This window comes from Hemibagrus wyckioides, linkage group LG01, assembly GCF_019097595.1.
Source record: "Hemibagrus wyckioides isolate EC202008001 linkage group LG01, SWU_Hwy_1.0, whole genome shotgun sequence".
In the NCBI taxonomy this organism is placed as follows: domain Eukaryota; kingdom Metazoa; phylum Chordata; class Actinopteri; order Siluriformes; family Bagridae; genus Hemibagrus; species Hemibagrus wyckioides.
The window spans coordinates 15,305,681-15,327,682 of record NC_080710.1 but is presented as its reverse complement, the minus strand read 5'-3'; the positions used below and the strand labels follow the sequence as shown (position 1 = coordinate 15,327,682).

The 22,002-nt window shown below is 39.2% G+C and overlaps 1 protein-coding gene across 5 annotated transcripts in view; it reads right to left on the bottom strand.

The window, feature by feature from the left end:
* Positions 1-6,279: 6,279 nt before the first annotated feature.
* The window catches only part of sema6e (sema domain, transmembrane domain (TM), and cytoplasmic domain, (semaphorin) 6E), a 134,937-nt gene continuing 119,214 nt past the window's right edge, over positions 6,280-22,002 (bottom strand). For 3 of the 5 annotated variants that reach the window (XM_058386811.1, XM_058386803.1, XM_058386817.1), the window contains 2 exons: positions 18,160-18,312; positions 6,280-9,423 (listed from right to left, as the gene is read on the bottom strand). In XM_058386811.1, the coding sequence (XP_058242794.1) occupies positions 8,174-9,423; positions 18,160-18,312 (1,403 nt within the window). In that variant the 3' untranslated portion in view covers positions 6,280-8,173. The remainder of the gene's footprint in view (positions 9,424-18,159; positions 18,313-22,002) is intronic. The other 2 variants (XM_058386826.1, XM_058386834.1) reach the window with 2 other exon arrangements.

The following is a 22,002-nucleotide window of genomic DNA, read 5'->3' as shown; positions in this document are numbered from 1 at the left end:
CAACAGTCCTGCCTGCTGGAGGTGGTATAATGGTTTAGAGAATATTTTCTTGACACACCTTTGGGCTTGTTGCTGACCATGTGTATCCCTTCATGGTCAAAATTTACCCATCTTCTACATGGCTACATCCAGCTTGATAATGCAGCATATCACAAAGCAAAAATCATCTCAAACAGTTCAAGTGTTTTTCAATGGCCTTCAAAGTCACCGGATCTGAATCCAATAGAAAACCTCTAGTAGAATGTGGTAGAACGGGAGATTCAAAGATAAATCAACAGGAGTTGCATGCAGGACATACATTTGTGAATTTTTGGGTTGCCATGTCTGAAACAAATCAATTTCATTGTTAATGTCTTGGCTAAAGATAGAGTAAACACTACTGGCAGGAATGGCTTTGGGCAATAGCTTTGGAATTTAGAATATAAATAAAACACCAGCTTTGTCATGATTTCATCATTAAAACCATTTTGCTTTTACCCCCCCCCCCCCACACACACACACACACACTTCATTCCTTTTGAACCATTCCAGCAGCAAAATACCCAGATGACTAAGCAGTTCGTTGCTGCCTGTTAACATGTTATTAGTCACTCCTCCTTACATCAAGCCTGTCAGTATCTCCATAGCAAGGTAATACAAAGTGATGTCTAATGAAGGATTAATGAGGACTGTTGGCAGATGTTGTATTTTATTAATGCTTTATTTAAATTTACCAGTCATCAACCACAAACAAATGTCTGATTCATCTTTTAATTATGTAATTCTGCACTTAATCTGCATTATATCATGCAGACAAATCTGCATTATACCATGGCTAGTTAATCATGAATGCCTCTATTATATATTATATATCTTATTTTCAGGTAATTTTGTATCGTTCCTGAATATGTATGAAACATCTCAGGTGGCTCATGAGTGAGCACTTTGACTGTCGCAATCAAGTCGCTCATCCTCACATCCAAATTGACTCTCAAGCCATCTGCAGTCGGGTACAAGTCAAGTTCTTAAAAAAGCTACTTAGAAAATTGAGTCAAGTCCTGTATAGGGTCCTGAAGTGGGGTTGGTCCTTTGGACTCTTAATGAACTGAGTGGGCTAAAGGCATAGCTTCATTAACACTATTTAATGTTAGAAAGAAAAAAAAACAGTATTTAGAGAATCGTATAATCCTGGAGCACGCAAAATTCAGTAAAATCCATCCAAACCAAAATATAAACCCTAAAAAACACTCCAGTCAACATTTGAGTCACATATAAACAAGTCCATGTTAAGTTAAAGGTTAAGTTTTGTGACTTTGAATATGTCTTTGAGAAGGAGAATTGTTTCAGCCTGAGCAGAACCAATATTATAAAATCTCTGTCGTGGCATCTTAACCTCAACATAACATTCCTAAACTGGTTAGAACAAAATATGGGGGATAAAAAAAGAAAATCTTTTACATAGCTGACAAGAATAATAAACTAGTGGGCTAAATGGAATGAAAGCAACATTATTAAGTCAAATATACTGCAAAGTGCAGAAAATTCTAATGTGGTAGATTTCCCCAAAACTACTAAAATAGCTAGCAAACCTGACAAAATTCTAAACTTGAATGCAGTGATATTCACATATAGATACAGGGATATAAAATACATTCATGAATTAACAGGTTTTAATGGAAATGTCATCACTATAGCACTCTAGTTAGACCATACAGTCAAAGAGAAAAGCCCAATGCAGGAGAGAATGTGAAGCAAGGAAGATATCATACGAGCAAAAGATCCTTCATGATGCACAGCCTACAGGGTTAACTACAATCACTGGCCACTTTAACAGAAATATCTGTACTCCTGATATCATTCATGCAATTATCCAATCACACAAGCATGTGCCTGCAGCATAAAGAATAAAACATGGTCACACTCCCCGATTCTTCTGCTGTCCAGTTTTGTCGAGCCTGTCTCCACTGTAGCCTTATATACCTGTTCTTGGCTGACAGGAGCAGAACCCAATGTGTTCTTCTGCTGTTGTAACCTTTTCTTCACATCGAAGTTTAATGTGCTGTGAATTCTGTGATGCTTTTATTCTTACAGAACCTGGATATTGTGTATGCTATCTGACTACTCACAAAGGCTAGACATCATCAAGGACTTCTCTCACCCAGGACACAGAATGTTTTGTCGCTTTGCCGTCTGGGAAGAGGCACAGGGTCATCAAGTCCCACACAAACACACTAAAGTGCATCTTCTACCCCAGAGCTATAGCTAGTACAAATAGATTTTTTTTTATTTCACACCATTCTGTGTAGACTCTAGAGACTGATGTGCATAAAAATTCCAGGAGTTTAGCACTCTCTGAAATACTCAAACCAGCAGGTCTTGCAGCACAGATTAAAAGTCATTCTGATGTTTGATGAAACTTGAACTTTAATTTAATTTAACTTTAATTGAAGCCCTTGACTTGTATATGTATGATTCTATCCATTGTACAGATGCCACATGATTGGCTGCTTGGATAATTTCATAAATGAGCATGTGTATAGGTGCTCAAGTGACCAGTGAGTGTATTAAAAAACCTTAAAAACAATGCAAGTTCCTAAGAGAGGAGAGGAGAGGAGAGGAGAGCAAGGTGAGATTTCTGTCTCTCAAATGCATTTTGCATTTTACGTACAGGACTAAACATTTGTTCATCATCATTACTGCTCGGGTTTTATGAGTAGCTACCATGCAAGTTATGATAGGTGTAGAAATCTTAATCTCAATTTTATGACTCTGACAGAAATGCTGAAATGACATACATTCTATAGACCGTGGTGGTTTATGAAGCCATATCATGAGATAACATCACATAATGTAGTTTTATATGATTGTGCATCACTTAACTTTCACTTGTACATTTTTCATGCCTATTCAAGACACGAGCGGCACTGTAACACTATACTAACCAATTACAGGAGCTGCCTGCGCATCTCATTGGCTAATTTATGTAACGCTGTGGGAGTGCTCAGCCATTTACACTGCACCACAGCAACCAATCCACTAAAATCAAGGCAACACACTTTAAAAGTAAAGCTTTAAAATTCTGTGCAAGCTTGGCATTCATGTAATGTGTGAGATCTGAAAGGTTTGCTGTGACACTAGGAGATCTAGCTGCAGTGCAAGAGACAGGAGAGACTTGTTCCAGAAAAATCTAATGATTGTTTCTTTCTTTCTAGCAAAAATGCCATTTGTTTCTGGATTGTAGTTTTTTCTGGTGCAGTCAGCAATGTGACAAGTAAAAACAGCAAAAACAGAAAAAAATGAAACTGTCTCAGCAAGGACATTCTATATTTCACTGTAAATGGAGAAATGATATTTATTATTATCAATCAGGGGGCATGATGGCTTCATGGTTAGCCTGTTTTCTTCACACCTTCAGGATATGGGGTTTGATTTCTGTTTCCTCCCTTTTCTCCCTGTGCTTTTGGGGATTTCTCTGAGTAGACCAGTTTCCTCCCCAGTCCAAAGGCATGCATTGTAGGCTGATTGGCATCATTAAATTACCTGTGTGTGTGAGTGAATGTGTGCATATGCAATTGTGAGTTAACACCCTTTTCAGGCAACGTGTACCAGCATGAGCACCACCTCTGACTAAAAAAAACCCCAAATATATAAAGGTAACAAGACAGTAACATCACTCAGGGAAAGCATTTAGTGAATTGCCATCCAGATTTACCAGCATTGCCTACAAGCATTGTGAAGTTAACCTCATTTTAACTGACAGAATGTTCAGTGATACTCACTCTTCCATTTTCTAATGATATTTACAGCCACTTTAAGAGGAACACATGCACTCCTGCTCATTCATGCAATTATGATAAATAAGCAGCTAATTATGTGGCATCAACACATAAAATCATGCTGTTACAGGTCAAGCACTACAGTTAATTAAGATTCTCATCAAACATCAGAATGAGGGAAAAATGTGACTCAAGTACATTGACCATGGCAAAGTTCTTGAGGCCAGACTATTTATGAAACTGTTGATCTCCAGGGATTATCAGTCTGTAGCAAATTCACCTGGTCTTCCAATCTTCATCTGTTCCACTGTAGCCACAGATTCTGGTTCTTAGTTGGGAGGAGTCAATCCCAGTATGATCTGTTGTTGCAGAAGCCTCAAGGTTCGATGCTTTTCTGGTCACAACGGTTGTAAAAAGTGGTTGAATTACCACTGCCTTATTGTCAGCTTGAACCATTTTGTTCATTGACCACTAACCACTCTCAACAAGGCATTTATACCCATAGAACTGCCACTCAGTTGATGTTATACGATGCTAGAGAATCAGCAGGGTTGGAAATACTCAAACCAGTATGATTTTATACATTGTGTTGCTTGTGAAATGTAATCAATTATAAGGTGTACGGGTGTTCTTAATAAATTGGCCAGTGAGTGTATACAAGTGGGCATGAGTATTTTTATACATCTGTCAGAAAAACTGAATTAGTTGTGTAATATTGCTTGTACAGTATCTTGGAACCCGGTTTTCAGAATTGAAGTCCAATGTAATTTGGGATATTTTCGTCCCCTTGTTTATTTTTTATTATATAACTGGGGTTTAACATTTTTTTTTTTTTGCTGCAGTTGAGAGTTTTTTGGCTACAGCCACTGTGGTTAATATTGCAGTTCCACAGTTTAGTACAAGCTTTCAGAAAGCGAAAACAGCTCATTATTAGACCTTTTGTTACAGAACATTTCTAAATATATTTATGAATTATTTGCTTCAGAGTTCAGTGTTTTTAGCAACGATAAAGCAGCAACATTAACTTCAAATTCTTGTTAGGAAATTTCTCTTCATCATTTCACCACCTCAGTATTAATCATGGTGGAATGGGTCTGATCACAGCACACAGTGGATATACTGAGAGCTTAGAACTTAAAGCTGAGCTTCATCACATCTAGTTTATGTGAATAAACAAGTATTAGTGTGTAATAATAATAATAATAATAATAATAATAATAATAATAATAATAATGCTCATGTAATTCAGTTTCCGACAAACTGGAAACTTAATGTCCAGCCACCCACTTAAATAAAACCCTTTAGACAGAAACCTTGAGAATGTATCCATGATATCGATATCGATATTTCAAAGAACACACAAAGCGAACGATACTGGAATCATATGAAATAAGTCGAGCTCTAGGTGTATTAGTGCACTAATCATGTCTATTTATAACTAAAATAATAGCAAAAACGACGTCTTCCAGCAGGATGTAATACAGCACAGTCTGATGATCCCTGCCACTGTTGCAGATCTTGAAGCAAGTGGAATCTGATGTTTAATCTCATCTGATTTTTGGAAAAAAGATAAAAAAAAAAGAAGTAAAAAAAAAAAAAAAGTGGCAGACGAACAAAAGCTTGAAATTTAAAACAGCATTTTGGCTGAGATGAATTTTTTTCACCTCGTGCTCTAGACAGCAAAATTTCACTAATTCCTTCTCAAGCAAAAACACTGCTGATGATGTGCTACATGTGCTATGAAACTTTCAACTGTATTTCACATATGCACACTGAGTATGCATAAAAACACAATTTCCTAACATCATTTTACCAACCTCTTTTTTTTTTTTTCTTTAAAAACCTTTAAGCACGTATGTCGACACATTTATTTTAAATACTTCTGATTTGTCAATAGCTGAATTCAACTGCGCACCACGGGAGTTACACATAGTATTTAAAAAAAACCCACAACAACAACAAAAAAACCCAATATATGAAATTACACAGTCGGCCCAAAAAACATGCATGTCAGATCTTCAGATTTATTTCTATTATAAGTAAAATACAATGGTCTTCAATAAAAGCAGAGGCAGAGGAACGTTTCCTGTTGCAGTAATAAGAACAGAGTTCTGCATTCAGGATCTGTCCATCCTCTTTATTTACACTGTGCAATAACAAAACCCTCAGCGATTGAAGCAAACAAAGCAGACACATCATTCATTCCCTTCCCTTCATAATCATAATGGCAATTCAAGGAAATCATTCCGACTCCAGGTAGAAGACCTGTCCTGTTCGCTCATAGATGTTACTGAAACGGCAAACTTCATTTCAATAAATTTATGAAACCATTTCTTACTCCTGTAATGTATCTTGCATATTATACATCAGCTGGTTATAAAACATGGCATTGCATTTGGTGTAACATGGAGGAGCAACATACTTGTGGTACCTTTTACTGGGGCAACTGGCTTTAGAAATGAATTCAAGTGTTCATAGGAAAATGATTTCAGACCAGCACCAAGAATTCTCTGGGACATGTGGATTTGGGTGGGGTGGGGGGGGATCCTCGAGTTGGGAACCAGAGAAAACTGTTCAGTGTAACAGTGGAGCAAAGACAGAAATGTGTTTGAACACCAGCCACCACACACTCACACACACACGCAAACACACACACACTTCATTCACACAGTAACAACCCAACCAGCTGCTTTTTCTATTTTGAGTGTTATGTTTCAGAAAAGTTCACACACTTTTTGCTTTTGGCTAGATCCAATGATCACTGAACGAAAACTCGCTCCTTTGGATTAAATTAAAATCTGAAATCTTCACACCAACTGTTCCTGCAATTAGTTTTTTTGTTTGTTTTTTTTTTTTTTCTTGTGCAATGCATTGCTTTACATGCACACATACATAAAGGACTGGAACAAACTGGTGAACTATAAAAACCAGGCAGCTGCAGATCCAAAAGGAACAGCTTCACACAGTAAGGGAATATTAAAAGTGTCTAAATAGAAATATAAATCTACAATATTCTATATGTATATATATGTATGACACATACAGACACCAAAGTTTTTTTTTTTTCCTTTTTAAAAATGGCAAATTAAATGATAACAGTAGCGTCTCTCTTCTCTCCGTTGCATTCCCCTACACGCTCCCTGTAGCAACATACCATATTAAATAAGGCACAAATTTACACAAACAGAATTTGGCTAGTTATTGTTCTTATATTTACACCAAACAGCTACAGAGTTAATAATGATAAAAACACATTTGAACATGATGAAAATAGGAATAAGTTCAGATCAGAGGGGTTAAGTTGGCATTCTGTCACGAGGGGTCAGTTTTCACAGTTTAAGCTCAGTCTTTGAGAAGGAAATTTACACTGAATCATCTGCAGCGTGGCTTAAACTGCATCAGAGCAACCAGAGCATAGTGTTCGTGTTTTAGGAGAGCTTAAAAGACATATCGCTTTGGATAACCTCATGAGCCTGATGGATTACATTTCTTCAACATACATCTATATTCGTAACACTAAATTAGGGATCAGTTCATCCCGTTTGTAAACAGGCCTAGCAAGAAATTGAATATTAATTTATTTTTTCCCCCACTAGGACACTCTAAAGGTGGGCAGTGCTGTTGCAAAAGTTAGGTTAATACAGCTGGGTATGTTATTGCTCATGTGTTCTATGAGGAGATTTAGTATTTGTAGGGAAAAATCATAATGAAAGGGCAATTCCACTGCAGGTTTACCTGTCAAAATAAGGCAAAGAGCTACTTTCAGAGGTGATCATCCATTTTATCAGAATACATATACTGTTTAGGTATATGCATACATATACTGTGTAAATATAAACACATATATATACACACACATGCATATATATACACGTTTAGAACTGGGATTGATACAGTCCATCACATCAACAAAATAGTTCAATGCGGGAGAGATCAGAATCAGAATCAGGATCAGAATCAGGATAAGGCTCAAGCCTAGGTTAGTCTCAGCCTTAAAATTAGTAACACCATAACCAAGAATTCAGGAGAACACTGAAAAGCAACACTCAACACAGTGGCAGCCTAGAACAAGATGGGCACTGTTCCATTCTCTTCTACTTCCTCACCTTCTATAAGCAAATAGCTGAGCAATACCAATATGGTACAAATATTCATGAGGCACAAAGAAAGAAAAAGAGTCTTCAAATGTCAAATGTGAAGTTGACAACATGGGCAGTCATTATCAGTTCTATTGCAGTTTTTTTTTTGTTTTTCTCCTCCTGACTGAATCCATTTTTCGGTGATGTGCAGCATTTTATTCAAAAGCTGCCCATAGACAGAATTAAGCAACCTTGACTGGAGTCTAGTCTTGCTGTATGAACAAGTGTAGATTTTTCAGTCTACACACTCTGAAGTGCAAGTCAGGAGTTCACGGGAGCTCAGTAGTTGAACTTCCCAGCCTGATTTACAGGTGAGGTGGCAGGGATAAAGAGTGGCTTGGGAGGGACGTCAGGTTTCAGTGAGGCTGTGCGACGGACCACGGCTCCGCGCTGGAGCTCGGGCTGCTCGCTGTAGCTGTGCTGGCGCGTCAGGTAGCCATTGGGTATGAGTGGGTGACGTGCATCGCAGCCGCCAGTGGAGTTGACCCGGGCGAGAAGCGGAGGATGGTGAGAACGACGGCTAAAGCTTGGCTCTCGGCAAACAGCTCCTCCGGCCGACATGAGAGAGTGGCGTTGGGAGTTGTGGCGTGAAACCCTCTCCAGTGTCGATTGGTGCTGAGAGGGCATCTCCGGTGGCACATCCATGCGACGTGTCAGGCTGTCTCTGGGCAGCGTGGAGGAGCTGTAGTAGGGAGCCGACTCCGTTTCAGGGATCTGTGGCTGGACGCGGTTTGCAAATGCCATCTGGCCTGAGTTAGCTGACATGGATGAGGTAAGCACGGAGGGACCCTTCCCAGTTGTGACATTAATCTCATGGATATGCTTGAGAAGCTCATCAAGTGAGGTCACATCCACAATCTTGTGTGGGTAGCAGTGCTGCGGCTGACTTGGGATGCGCTCTGCATTGTGTATCTTGCGCTCTTCCAGGTGCACAGGACCACCCAGAGACTGTCGGCTAGCCAGCCCATGGGAAAAGGGAAAGACCTGTTGAGGAATTCCAGAACTGGGCCTGGACCCTGCCATATTGTGAGACTTGGGCTCTTTGGCATTGTTACAGTTCTGATTCTTCTCCCACTGGTTCTTGAAGGCCTTCATGCTTTTGATCGGCAGTTCTGGTGTCGAATCAGGTGTGGGAAGGCCGGACAGCTCTGAGGAGTGGTGGTGATGAGGATGGATCAGCTCTGCCATAACACCATGGTGGCCATGTCTCCGACCTGAATGATCCTTCCCATTTTGGAAGAAGGAGTTATAGAGCTTCGGAGATGTTACCTCCAGCTTCTCATCCTTGCCCTGGTTTTCCAGAAGGCCATTCAGCTTGGCTAGACTACGCAGAGACAGAGCGTGAGGGATGGGAGCCTCGGGGTCCTTTGCCAACCTCTTAGTCTTGTTTACATTGTAGTTGCAGTAACAGGAGACGAGGAAGCCAGAGAGGAAGGCACCCAAGACGAATGCCACCAGCACACATGCTATTAGCAGAGTGTAGTGAACACTGTGGTTGGACTTGTCAACTTCAGGAGGACGACGGACTCCTGAAGAGAGAGCAATACAGAAAACACAGTAAAGTGAGTGAGGCAAAATCTCATGACATAAGAGTAGAGCAGGACAGTGGTCATTATATATTGATTTGGCAAGACCATCACACAACGTTATTGCTCAAACTTATAGCTGTTCAATGCAGCAGCAGAAGATCTAATGCTATAAGTCGTGTACGTGTTTGGTGTTACTCTAGTGACTAGTAAAGCTTAACGTGTGATTTATATATAAAGATGAGCACTACTGGGTATCCAAACCTCACTGTGCATTAAAGCCGAGCTTAGAAATAAAGCACTAGTTGTGCTCTTCTTGCCAAAAAATAAACAGTCTTGACTACCTTAACCTACAAATAGTACATTAATAAAAAAAAAAACAATTAAATGTATTTACTCCATCACACTTCTGACAGATGGTCTCAATTATTTGAATAAAACTTAAATGTAAAAGACATTGCTATGCCATACCGCCTTATTATTTTAATGAGCTTCACAGACACAGGGCAAAGGTGAGATTTCTGCCCCATGAAATCTGCGCTAATTAGCAAATTCTTTTCTATTTGCAATTCCACTGTTTCCACAGATGTCTGTCTTCTTTATTCAAGGTCAAGGAAATGTGGATCTTTAGCATGTTTTCTGCAGAAAAAGACCCTCGAACCTGCATGCTAATAAAGAATAAATATTTGCAAGGATAAAAAGTGGTAAACTAATTTACAAAGTTCCATGGAAAACATTTTATATAATAAAGTGTGGGTGAGGCTGGAGATGGTACAGAGTGTTAGAACGTTAAACACAGCTGAAAGGGATGCGGATGTATAAAGTCTGGGACCTGTGCTAAAGCCAGCGGGAGCTGTGCACCTGCTTTACTTCATAATGCGGCAGCAGGTAAATACAACAGAGGCGGTATAGTGGCAGTGTGGGTGGGTGAGGGAGGAAGAAAATGTGGGAGAGAATGAGGAAAAAAGAGAAGGAGGAGGGAGCAAAGTGCTATTGTACTTTCATGCAGCTGCAAGCAAGAGCGCAATTATGAATGCATAATAAGTTTGGGGTACAAGGAAAAAAAGATAATCTTCCTCCAGGCATCAATACAAACACATTAAGAGAGTAGAGCATGGCATTTCGCTCGCTATCAAATGAGGAAAGCTTTTCTCCTAAATGTTTTTCTTCAGCTGTTTGTAGATGCAAACAGGGAAGAGTTGAGGCAAAATAAACTCTGCAATATTCCGGCTTGCCTTGTGGCAAAAGAACACTTTCCCCTACCTTTCTCTTCCCTCTCACTCACATACGCCCTCACTACTTGGCAGAAGAATTATGTAGGTCAGGAAATAGTTGGAAAGACTTGCTCCCACAGAGCATGTTTCTCTTTTTGGCTGTTTTACCTTTCAACAGCTCAATGTTTTGTAGAAAAAAAAAAGGTAGGACTTTATAGCAACTAGTGTTATGTCTGCTGAGAGAACTGAAAGAACAGAGATTTGCTTTTTCTCGCTTTCTTATCTAACCTCTGCTAGTTGAACATTGGTTAGACACTGGTACTCTGACTGAAAAACAGGAATTTATGAATAATGGAGATCTTCCGTCTCTGGCTCTGACTCACCAAGCCTCTGCAGGGCTCTAAACCACACACACACGCACACAGAGAGCCTGAAGAGCTCTGAGGGCTACCACATGCTCTGTGATGAAATGACTCATTCCTGATGCATGTGTACAGTATGTGTATCACACTAGGGGGCAGAAAGAAGGGACAAATCTTATCTGCTCCATGCATAAATTGTCAAAACATGTTTGACTCTCAGCCAAGGCTGAGCAGATGCCTATAAAAGATAAATGCTGTCCCACTCACCCTCACACTGGTACAGAGACGGTAAACAGTCCCTGAAGGCGTAGCAGTTTAAGGTAGCTTACGCTAAAGCACGATGGAAGATCTGGCTTACGATCCGAAAACATGTAGGCTCACTGGAGGAAAAAACAAGACAGCTCGTCTGCCGTAATAACACCACCAATCCTGCTAGGTAAGAATGCCACCAGTGTCTTGTCAATTTTAGTTTAGTCCACTTTTCCACTGTCTGGGCATGCAGGTCAGCTAGAGTTTGTGGAGCCTGTTGATGTTTTACTCGCTCTTCCAAATAATCCCTCAAGTATTCTCTGAGAATGAGGTCTGGACATTTTGCAGACCAGTCAAAGTGTCTCAGTGTTCCATCGTGCTCACTGACCAACTCATCCAGACATTCGGGCCTCTGCACCCTGGAAGAAGGCAGTGTCCATGGTGTAATTTACTTGGACATGATGCACAAATGGCAACCTCATTTTCTGGCAAACAACTGACAATCTGAATGTTTTATGACCATTTGCATTAACCCAGGTGCACCAAACACTAACAATGTACAATAAGGTGAAGCTTCTTCATCAGCTGTTCAAACCCCTGAGACTCTGCAGCCTGAGTTTGACATTCTCCAGTCTGATCAGAGCAAACAGACTCGGGTACTAAATCCAGATACTTATGTTGTTCACATTTGGCTCACCAGCTAACATGCTGTCCTTTTAACCTTATATTATTCACCAATCATAATTTAGACCCACTGTTAAAAACTTAAATCACTTTGTTAAAATGGTGGAATTCGGCTTCCTTTCTATGAATAACTCCTTCATTTTGAGCACATAGTGTATATCACTGTGCTTTAATATTTGTTATGGGCTACAAATACACCACACACCACTAAGATTCTAACTCTGGATACATTGTGATTGCAGGTTTTTATGATTTGTTTTGATAGCACAAAATCCTGTAATTGTAACAGAAGTGCGCAACTTTTTTTTCTGTGCAAGCAGACTCACTGGGTTACCTCTAGTTTTACTTCTCTCTTTTAAATACTCATAATCAATGGGATACACTCTCAAAGCAAGCTTTAATTCGCTGTTTGCATTGTCAGGACAGGTCTGGGGGGGGGGAAGCCCGTGCAACTGTAGAAAATAACCTTAATTTAGATTGTTACTCCAAGAGAATTCAAATCAATTTTAAAGGAAATGGAGCTGGCTCCTTCTGTAAATGCTGCTTTTGTAAGACTGCTTTTTCTGTATGTGCCTTGAACTTGTGGCCTCTTGGGAAATGTCCAATGTTAAAAAGTACTTTACAAATGAAACTGAATTAAATTAAATTAAATAGGGCAGCTATGCTTTGAAAAAACAAAACAAAAAAAAAAGTTTTTTAATCTCAACAAGACACCTAAATAAATAAATAAATAAAATAAAATAAAATAAATAATATTCTGGCAGATCATACATATGTTTTTTTTCCCTTTAGGGTTCCTTTAGGCTGATTTGTTTGTCCTTATTATCATCATTAGTGTTAACTTGTTTATACACGAGGCAATTCTTGGCACTTGTGTAATATGTTTGTGCGACTTGTTAAACAAAGCTAAAGATAACAGAAATGTGTGAAGAACATGGAAAGCCACATTATAGTCCATCTGATAGCGGAAAGCGAGAGGGAGGAGTCAGTGACGGGGAAAAAGATGAACAGATGAACAGAAGCTAAAAGGTAAGAGAGTGCAAACAGAATAGAAAGGATGGAGCGAGGGGCAAAGGGAAGTGGAGGAGTGCAAGAAACAGGGAATTGGAAGACAGTGATGGACCGACAAGTCGTCAAGATGAGCGTTAGTCTCTTTCTCTCTCTCTTTCCCTTGTAAAGCAGAATCTGTTCTAATGGTAGGAAATAGAAAGCACAAGAATAGATAAAAAACTCTGTTACGTAAGCCTGATAACAGCGAGAGGGAAGTCATTGTGGATAGCGAGAAGTGAGATCTCTGTAAGAGCTAATTTGGAGTGTGACAGTTGGGAACACAGTTTTAATGGCAAAAGTCTTAAAAATAGAAATAAATAAAAGCCAACTGGCAGGAATTGTGTTGTGAGAGTGCATGAGGTGTGTAAAATAGCACAAATCTCATTATTAAACACGTACATAATACTTCCGCCCATTCGCTTTCGCTTCACACAACTTTCTCTTCAATGTTACTTACAACCAATTCCAATTCCCACCTGCTGTCCTCACTCTTAAAAATATAGGTGCCAGAACGGGTGCTTTAGAACAATGCCATCGAGGAGCAGTTTTCAGTTCCATAAAGAACCTTGGAGATTGTTTAAACTTATTCTCTCAGTAGAGAGAATAATCATTCTTCAAGACACAGGTTTTCCACATACTGCTTATGTTAGTTTTTTGATCCATCAATCAGACAAAAAAAATTTGGCATCACTGAAAGACATTATGTCACCTTTATTCTTCAAGTTCAAGTCTACTCTCACAACTTGATAGCATCTTTATTAGGTGAGGTCTAAATGTCGTTCTCAGACAACTGCATTTCACAAAGAGTTGTAGTACAATTCACAACAATGCATCGCCTGTCCGGTTCTGTATAATACAGAACACTTAACTGGCACCGGCACTAGCACCACTTCATCACATCCTTCACACTCGGAAGTGTGTGCTTACAGAGTCTGTACAATCATCCACTCTTTTTGAAATCCATTCTAACCATATACCATCAGGATGAAAGGATGTCAAGCCTCTCTTATAGACTTCAGTCTAAGTGAAGGCTGATAATGAATGGATTTTCATGTTTATATAGTAGGAACAAGTAAGTTCGTTTAAGTTTGCTTAACTGAACAATTAACAATCTCTGTCTCTCATTTATTACTGAGGCAATACCTACTTTTATCTCCACCGTTTTCCTCAATCTGAATTGATCCCTGCTGAATTTGGTGCGGTGCAGTTTGGGTAAGGTTTGAGAGCAGCAATCAGGCTTAAATACAGGCCAAAACAACCACGCTGCTTCTAACCAAACCTGAGCGTGATTAGACTGCACTAAGTCAAATCACCCTGATTTGACCCAACAGCAGGATGTGAAGGAAACATGCTGTTTATTGTTACTTATGAGCAGCATTTTTTTTTTTTTTTTACATTGGAAAGGCAAACTATAATTTGGATCTGGCTATATTCTGACTTGAAGAAATGCTGGATTCAGTTCACGAAGCTGCTGATGTCATTATTTATAAATGATTTAGCACTGGCTCTGTATTTTCCATACTCCCAATACTCAACTGTGTTTCCAAGCCCTGTCCTTTTCTACACACACCTCAGGAAATGCTTTCTGGTTTTGTGCAGTGTGAAACTGAACTGGACCGAAAAGAAAACAAACAAAAGGCAAAAAGAACTGGAATGTTAAAAAGCACATTAAACGGCTCTCGCTAATGTCTCTCGCTGGTTCTCAGACACAGAGCAGTGCCTGGCACTGACGGCTCATTGAGATTCTCTTTAAGCTTTATTCTTTATTGCCATAAAAAAAATACTTAACTCATCTCAGCCACAAGGTTGTCTACTTCTATAATAAGAAACTAAACAGATCACTAGAGGACCTGGAATGACTTCTTTCTCTCAGTAACACATTATATTTCTCTCTCTTGCTCACACACACACTCTCATAACCCGTAAACAAACACAGACTCGTATTAAATTTGTGTGAAAAATAATTTGACTATTTTTACTAGGTTTACTATAAACAATAAATCTTTTTATGCCCCAAGATTAAAAAGAAAATCAGCACATATCAATCCTCAAAGAGATTCACTGTTCCTAGCTCCACTCCACTTTTTGCAAAATGAGTTCTGCTTTGTTTATGTCAGGATGAAAGAAAATTACAATCCTGCAAGAGATTCTCATTTGTAAGAAGAGCACCTCAAGGAATTTCATCCACAAGTGAACGGCCTGATTGAAATACATGAAGAACTAATAAACGTTCTTTGTGATTGAGTTGGTCTCTACAATCGTAAAAGCTCTGATGTATTAAATAACAAAGTGTATACCTTCTCTGTCAGCAAACCGCAACACGACAACCCCAAAGGTTTTTTTTTTGGTAATCACAACAGTTTTAAGGTTCATGCAGTGTTTGATGCATTATGCATGCAGTAACTCAATAAAGAATATATATATATATATTCAACAACTGAGAAAGCAGGAACACCACAAAAGCATCTCTTCTTTATTATGGCGCATACTTGTAAAGAAGGAGGGAAAAACAATTGGGAAGTGTTAGGCACATGCAGGTCATGTGTCTGGCTTTCCCACAGTGCACAGCTAATGAAAGAAGCAGGGCTGGTCCTCTTGGAGGAAGAATGCCAATCAGTCAGAACGTAAAAACCAAAACGAGCAGAAGTGTAGAAGCGTGCAGGATATGGCGGGAGCAGGGCAGCCTACAGGTGTGGGAGATTCTACAGCAGTGCTTTTAACCCTGTTCTCCACCGACAGCCCAGAGTGGGGAAAAAAAACCCAAACTTACCTCTAGCTCCAGCATTGTCAAGCTGAAGCGTGTAGGATTTGAACTGTGTTGCACTTGCATAGAGGTAGAATGAAGGACATTCGGTTTCTATGCCTGCTCTGAAATCTAGAGCTCGACTGGAGTTCTACATTTCTTTGGCTCAGCACTGGATTTACTTTACCACACAATAAGGGAGAAGGGAGTCGAGGAGAAGAGGAATTGAGGGCTGAACAGAAGGAGGTCGTTTAGTTTAGAGGAAACACGAGGCGGGTTAACAGCACGCTACTCCGCAAAGAGCTCGGAAAGAGTGAGGAGGACAGGGATGGGGAGGAGAGGAGAGGAGGCGGTCATCAAGTTTGGAAAGAACAGGCGCATTACCTGGATTACACACTGTGTGGACCCTCAGTTCACTCTGTGTTTTACTGTGTCGATGACAGCAACCATTACCTTTTATGCTCGGTGTGTGTTTTCATTACCGTACATTGCTGTAAACAGTTAATACAGTAGAAATTGGGACAGCAAAACAAGTCACTAACTCATGCTATTAAAAAAAAAAGAGAGAAAACCTGCAGTGTCTGTTTTTTCTTTCACCTTTTCTTCTTTTTCAAAAGGTATTAATAACCACAGGGCCAAGAGGCTTTTTAACAGTTCAGCTCAAGTTCATGTCCGGTGTCCTCTGCGCTCTCTCAGTCTAATGAGCTCCAGACACAAGAATCCTGCTCCCGATTATGAGTCCAGCCTCCTCCTGCACACGCACAAATTATCGGAGGACAGGAGTCTTCAGCGCAACCCGGTTCACTTCATTTGAATTCATAAATGGCCTGTGAGTGTGTTTAAAATAGCTGTGGTAGCTGATACAAGCCCCAGACACCTCTGGGCAGTAATTGGTGCAAGTTTCCTTTCTACTGGAACTTGAGGCATCATTATAGGTTATAGGTGGGTTATATTATAGCCCAGGTGGGTGTCTGGAACGTATAATAGTAAAGCAGACCTTAACCTGTGCTCCCAATTTACTGCTTTTACACATAATAGCCCAGACTGAAACTAGGAATGAGGAACGCACGTCATATTATACATGCATCAAACTGCGCTATTTCCTGAGCCTCTAATCTATAGTCTCGGATTCTATTTCTACTGCAGAGACCTATGCCTTATTTCACTTTCTGTTCATTCAATGAATGTGTGATTTCAAGCAGGGTGTCATGCAATTTTTAATAGTGTTCAGAGATTTTCTATTTGTCCATTAATGATTTTCTAATGCACAGTATGCTGTATATTTTCTCTAATATATAGTACGCAGTTTCAGTTCTTTAGGCTGAAACTGAAAGTGTGAGAAAGATGGAGGAATCCGATAGGTGAAGACGAAGACAGGCTAAAACGGCAGGATAAAGAGAACTTTATCACCTTCAGAACTGAACAGAAACTCTTTAATAAGTGAAATTGATAAAATAAGAGAGTTACTGTATAGTGTTCACGATCACTTCACTCTGAGTTTTCTGCTTCTGGCATACTGATATACTGACATTCATGCTGAATGTGTCAGCTCGGCTGCTGAAACACATCACCCACCCAATCATCACCAACTTGGGTATTTTTTTATTTTATTTTTTTTTTATTAGCCAGTGCCCGTCGGCTTATTTATTTGTTGCTGGCATTCTCATTACGGGTTGAGTGGATGATCATGGCAGCAACAGTGAGAGTGTATGAGAGTGGCACAGAGCTCAGCAGGAACAGGATTTATGAGTTCCTCTTCACACAGTAGAGGAGCTCCATCAGGAACCATGGGAAAAAACGCACCCTAATGGCTAAACGCAACACATTAAGGAATATAATGGATTATGAAAAGAAGAGGGAAATTGCTGTTTTGGGGTTTTAATGGTTTATCATCTTTCACAGTGCATCAATAATTAGATGTAATTTAAGCAATAAATATAGATTGGAAGCTCACAGACAGCATCAATTGTTGCATACTCAGTAGAGAAAGCAGGATTTAGTTGCGGAAGTCGGCATGCTGCATATTAAATCTTTAATTGATAGATAAAGAAATTAGCTGAAACGCATCCTCTCGTGATACTGGCTAATTATTAAGTGTTTCACAAACACTCTACTTTATTTAAATCTTTTTTTTCCTTTTTCTTTTAATTATTACACAGGGTAGGGTGCATTTTTCTCTAAAACTTTTGTTTTAACTCCACATTAGCTTTTTTTTTTATTTTTTAATAGCCATTATTAATCCGGGAGCTGTGAAGCCTTTCTTATGTTTAAAAAAAATAAATAAATTGGCAACAAAAAGACTAATTATTATGTGTGTGTGTTTGTGTGTGTAAATCTGAGGGCCACACAGCAGGATCCAGTACAGCGCAAGAAAGTTCAAACTGAAGAAATTGGAGAAGACAGATAACAGATTTAGAGCCTCTCGCTGCCCCCTTACCCTCCATCTCCACATTGATTGGCTCCAAGCCAGGGGAGCCCCGCCCTCCCCGCTCCCCCTCCGCAGGGCGGGTACCTTTCTCAGAGACACTTGGCCCTTTAGGCAGAGCTGGTCCCTGAATGGTTGGGCTGGCGCTTGTGGGTGAGGTCTTTCCTGTGGTTGTGTTGGAAGGGGCAACAGAGTAACCAGTCAGTCAAGTCCTTTAAGTGCATCATATTAACAGAACAAAAAGTAAATAAATAAAAAAACAGTGTTTATGTCAACATTCTGTGTGCATGCAGCAAAAAAAAAAAAAATGAAGTAGATAAAACAAATTAAAAACATCACTTTTACTTTTCACTGCTGAAAGCCATCCATATGAACGAGCTGGCTGTGTTTTATTCTTGTAATATCTTAAAATGATTTCCTGTCACATCTGTTTAGCGTCAATCATCCCTCCCAGGGAAATTCCTAAAGGTTCTATGCACTGTAAAACCCTACAACAGAGGGTTTCCCTTTCAGAAAAGCTGAATAAAAGCCCTATACAAAGCAACAACCATTAACCTTCCAAAGATCCCTGAAGGAGTAAGAGTGTACGGCTAAATGAAGCTCACTATAGCTCTGGCAGCAGGATCGCACTGCGGTGGTGCTGTTGTTGGATCGCATTGTTGTTCTACTTGCATCAGTAGAATGTTAAGTTTGACTGTAATTTACAGTGATTTCACACTGCAGTGGTGTGAAGTGTTTTTGTTCTGTCTCCCATTCATGTTCTCTGGAGGGGGATTGTGGGAGTGAGAGCAGCACAAAGAAGGTGCTGTAGGAGCTATCCCAGGAATACAATACAATGAAAAGAAAAAAAAAAGACACGGATTTAAACTTTTAATTTATTCAATACTCAAATAAACGTCGAGTGGAAGATAAACACAAAAGTGTGCATGCACTCAGCAGGACACGGAATTTAATTAAGTTTAAGAAACACAGACGTATCCTAAAGCGTCTGTACAGCATGTCCTATCCTCCATTTCACTGCAGATCTGACCTACAACTCCTGTCCCTTTTTTTCTCTCTCTACACAGCTAGAATCAGTTGATTTTTAGAGATGTGCACTCAAAATAACTAACTGTTGGCACAGGAACAGTTTCACTTTGCGACTGTGAAACCAATTGTTTAAACCTTGCACTGTATAAAATTCGGATTGTAATACAGACACTTTAGATAAGCTGTAACCAGCAGTGTGTAAAATGATCATAGATTAAAACTTTGTAGCAGAATTTGATGTTTCTCACCATCACTTGCCAAACAGTAACACTGACAGCAATATAATATCACATCTGATATAAACAAGTAATATTAAATCTGTGGTCTTAAAGTGATGTGGATCTGTGTGGGTTTTTTTATTTTTATTTTTACAGTGTTACACATTTACTTCAAGATATACTTGTCAAATTTGTCAGGTGATCAAATTATCCATTTGTTTCATTTGTCCTGACAGATGCTTGCTTTTGATGCTACAGGATCTTGTGTAATGAATAATATATTGACTGATAATGCAACTTAAATACACAGATCAGCCAAAACATTAACACCAGGGCTGAATAACATTAATTATTTCATTACAATGGGGCTTGTCAAGGAGTGGGAAATTATTCTGCTGGAAAACTTAGCATTCTAGCATCCATGTGAATGTTACTTTGACACGTAGCACCTCACTAAACATTGTTGCAGACCAAGTACATCACTTCATGGAAACAGTATTCCTTAATCGCAGTGGCCTCTTTCAGCAGGACAATACTCTCTGACACACTGCAAAAAAATGTTCAGGAATGGTTTTGAGAAACATGACAGAGTTTAAGGTGTTGAGTTGGGCTCCAGATTCCCCAAATCTCAGTCTGATCAAGCATCCGTGGGTTTTGCTGGACAAACAAGGAGGCCTCAACTCTCAACTGGCAGAACATGAAGGATTTGCTCCCTTAAAATCTTTGTGTCAGATACAACAACACACCTTCAGAGATCTTGTGGAGTCCATTCCTCAAGACGCGCATGGGGAACCAACACTTTATTAGGCAGGTGGTTTTAATGTCATGGCTGATCGGTGTATATGGTAAAGATGCAAAATGACTAATGTCAACAATCTTAATCTTTTTTTCTGCATTTTATTACCTAGCTCTTTCTGCCTGAATACAGAGCTAGTTATGTTGATTGTTATATAGACAGGTTACTGAATTTTTAATCTCATCCTAGCTTCATCTCTCTGGTGTATTTGTTTTAAAGTGTATTTGATGCAAGAGTCAATACCTAAAGATTGTAGAGGATGTTGAACATATTAGGATAGATGTCCTAATTGTCAAATGTTTAGTAGTTTAAAAACACAAAGTTAAGGTGAGTATTAAGTTTTACCTAGTCTATGATAAAAGCTAAGTTCAGATGTGGTAGTGGTAGCACAGTGGATTTAGTGTTGCACTGCTGGGCTTTTGAGTAAGGCCCTTAACCGTCAACTGTTCAGTTGTATGAATTAGATTAAAGTGTAAGTCGCTCTGGCGAAAGGCATCTGCAAAATGCTGTTTATGTAAAATGTAAATGTGCATGGAGATGGACAGGTACATCAGGTTTTAAAGCACTTCTAGAGCAGAAACTGATAGAAATCCACCTAGAAATCCTTCTTCTTGATCTATCCCTAACTATGTTTCAATTCACATTCCTTTCACTTGTCTCTCCATTCTGAATTTGTACAATTCATAAATTTTCACTACAAAGCTTGACACTCACTTAGATGAGCTTTGAGGGCCTTCCCATCTTTAATACTGCAGCAGCAGCAGCAGCAAAAAAAAAAAAAAAAAAAAAAGAAAGAAAGAAAGAAAGAAAGAAAGAAATTCCATATTCTTCAGCCAAGACTATTTTAATTATTGATGCCTTGGTAAAGTTCCTGTTCTCAAATGGTGAGTGTCCTTGAACCCAGGCAAAGTAGAGGGGCTCCCAAGATTGACTGGTGGTTAATGAGCTGCCTTTATACCGTTTCCATGTAACCAGGCAGTTCAGCAGCTGCACACACACATGTGTAACTCTATCTTTGTGTGGTATTTCCATTAACTTCTGAGTAACTGACTTAAACACCCTCAACCTTAACCTTAACCTCATTAAACACATAAAAGCTGCAGTTTTTGTTGAAATAATTGAGACATTTGGTCCCCATAAAAGAATAAAAACCTGCTCCACACGCAATATATATATATATATATATATATATATATATATATATATATATAATTTTTTTGGCCAGTTCATCAGACTTGTTCCAATCAGGCCTGTCAGTGTGTTATCTGTACTAGGCAAATGGAGTCTGCGCACTCGGGGAGCTGAGGCTGGCACACTAGCACAACACTACAAGGCTGAGTTATGTTATTACTTTAATATTTTATCATTCAGCTGGCTCTTTACACCACTGGTGGGGGAATGATAAAATGTGGTGACGGTGACTCAGAACATGTGTTTCATGTGCTGGTGAAAATGTGAAAAAGGGCTAGCTTTACTCACTGGGCTTGTATCATCAAATAGCACAGAGTGCACTCAAAGGCCAATTCTTTTATTTTTGCTATGCATAAGATGATCAAAAAAGAAAAGAGATGATCTTTCATTTCACAGGATTTACATGTAGATGTGTTAAAGTATTCGACACCCTCAGTGTTTAGTTGAGAAAAAGGACTGGAACAAATAGTCCTAAATTAAATTACAAATTAATTTACAAATTTAAAATTTTCGAATTTTAAAATATTATGATAAACACTGGATCACCTCAATATATGCCATATACACATACATCCCTTCATGTTCATGTCTGCATTTATGTGTATATGTCTGTATACCACT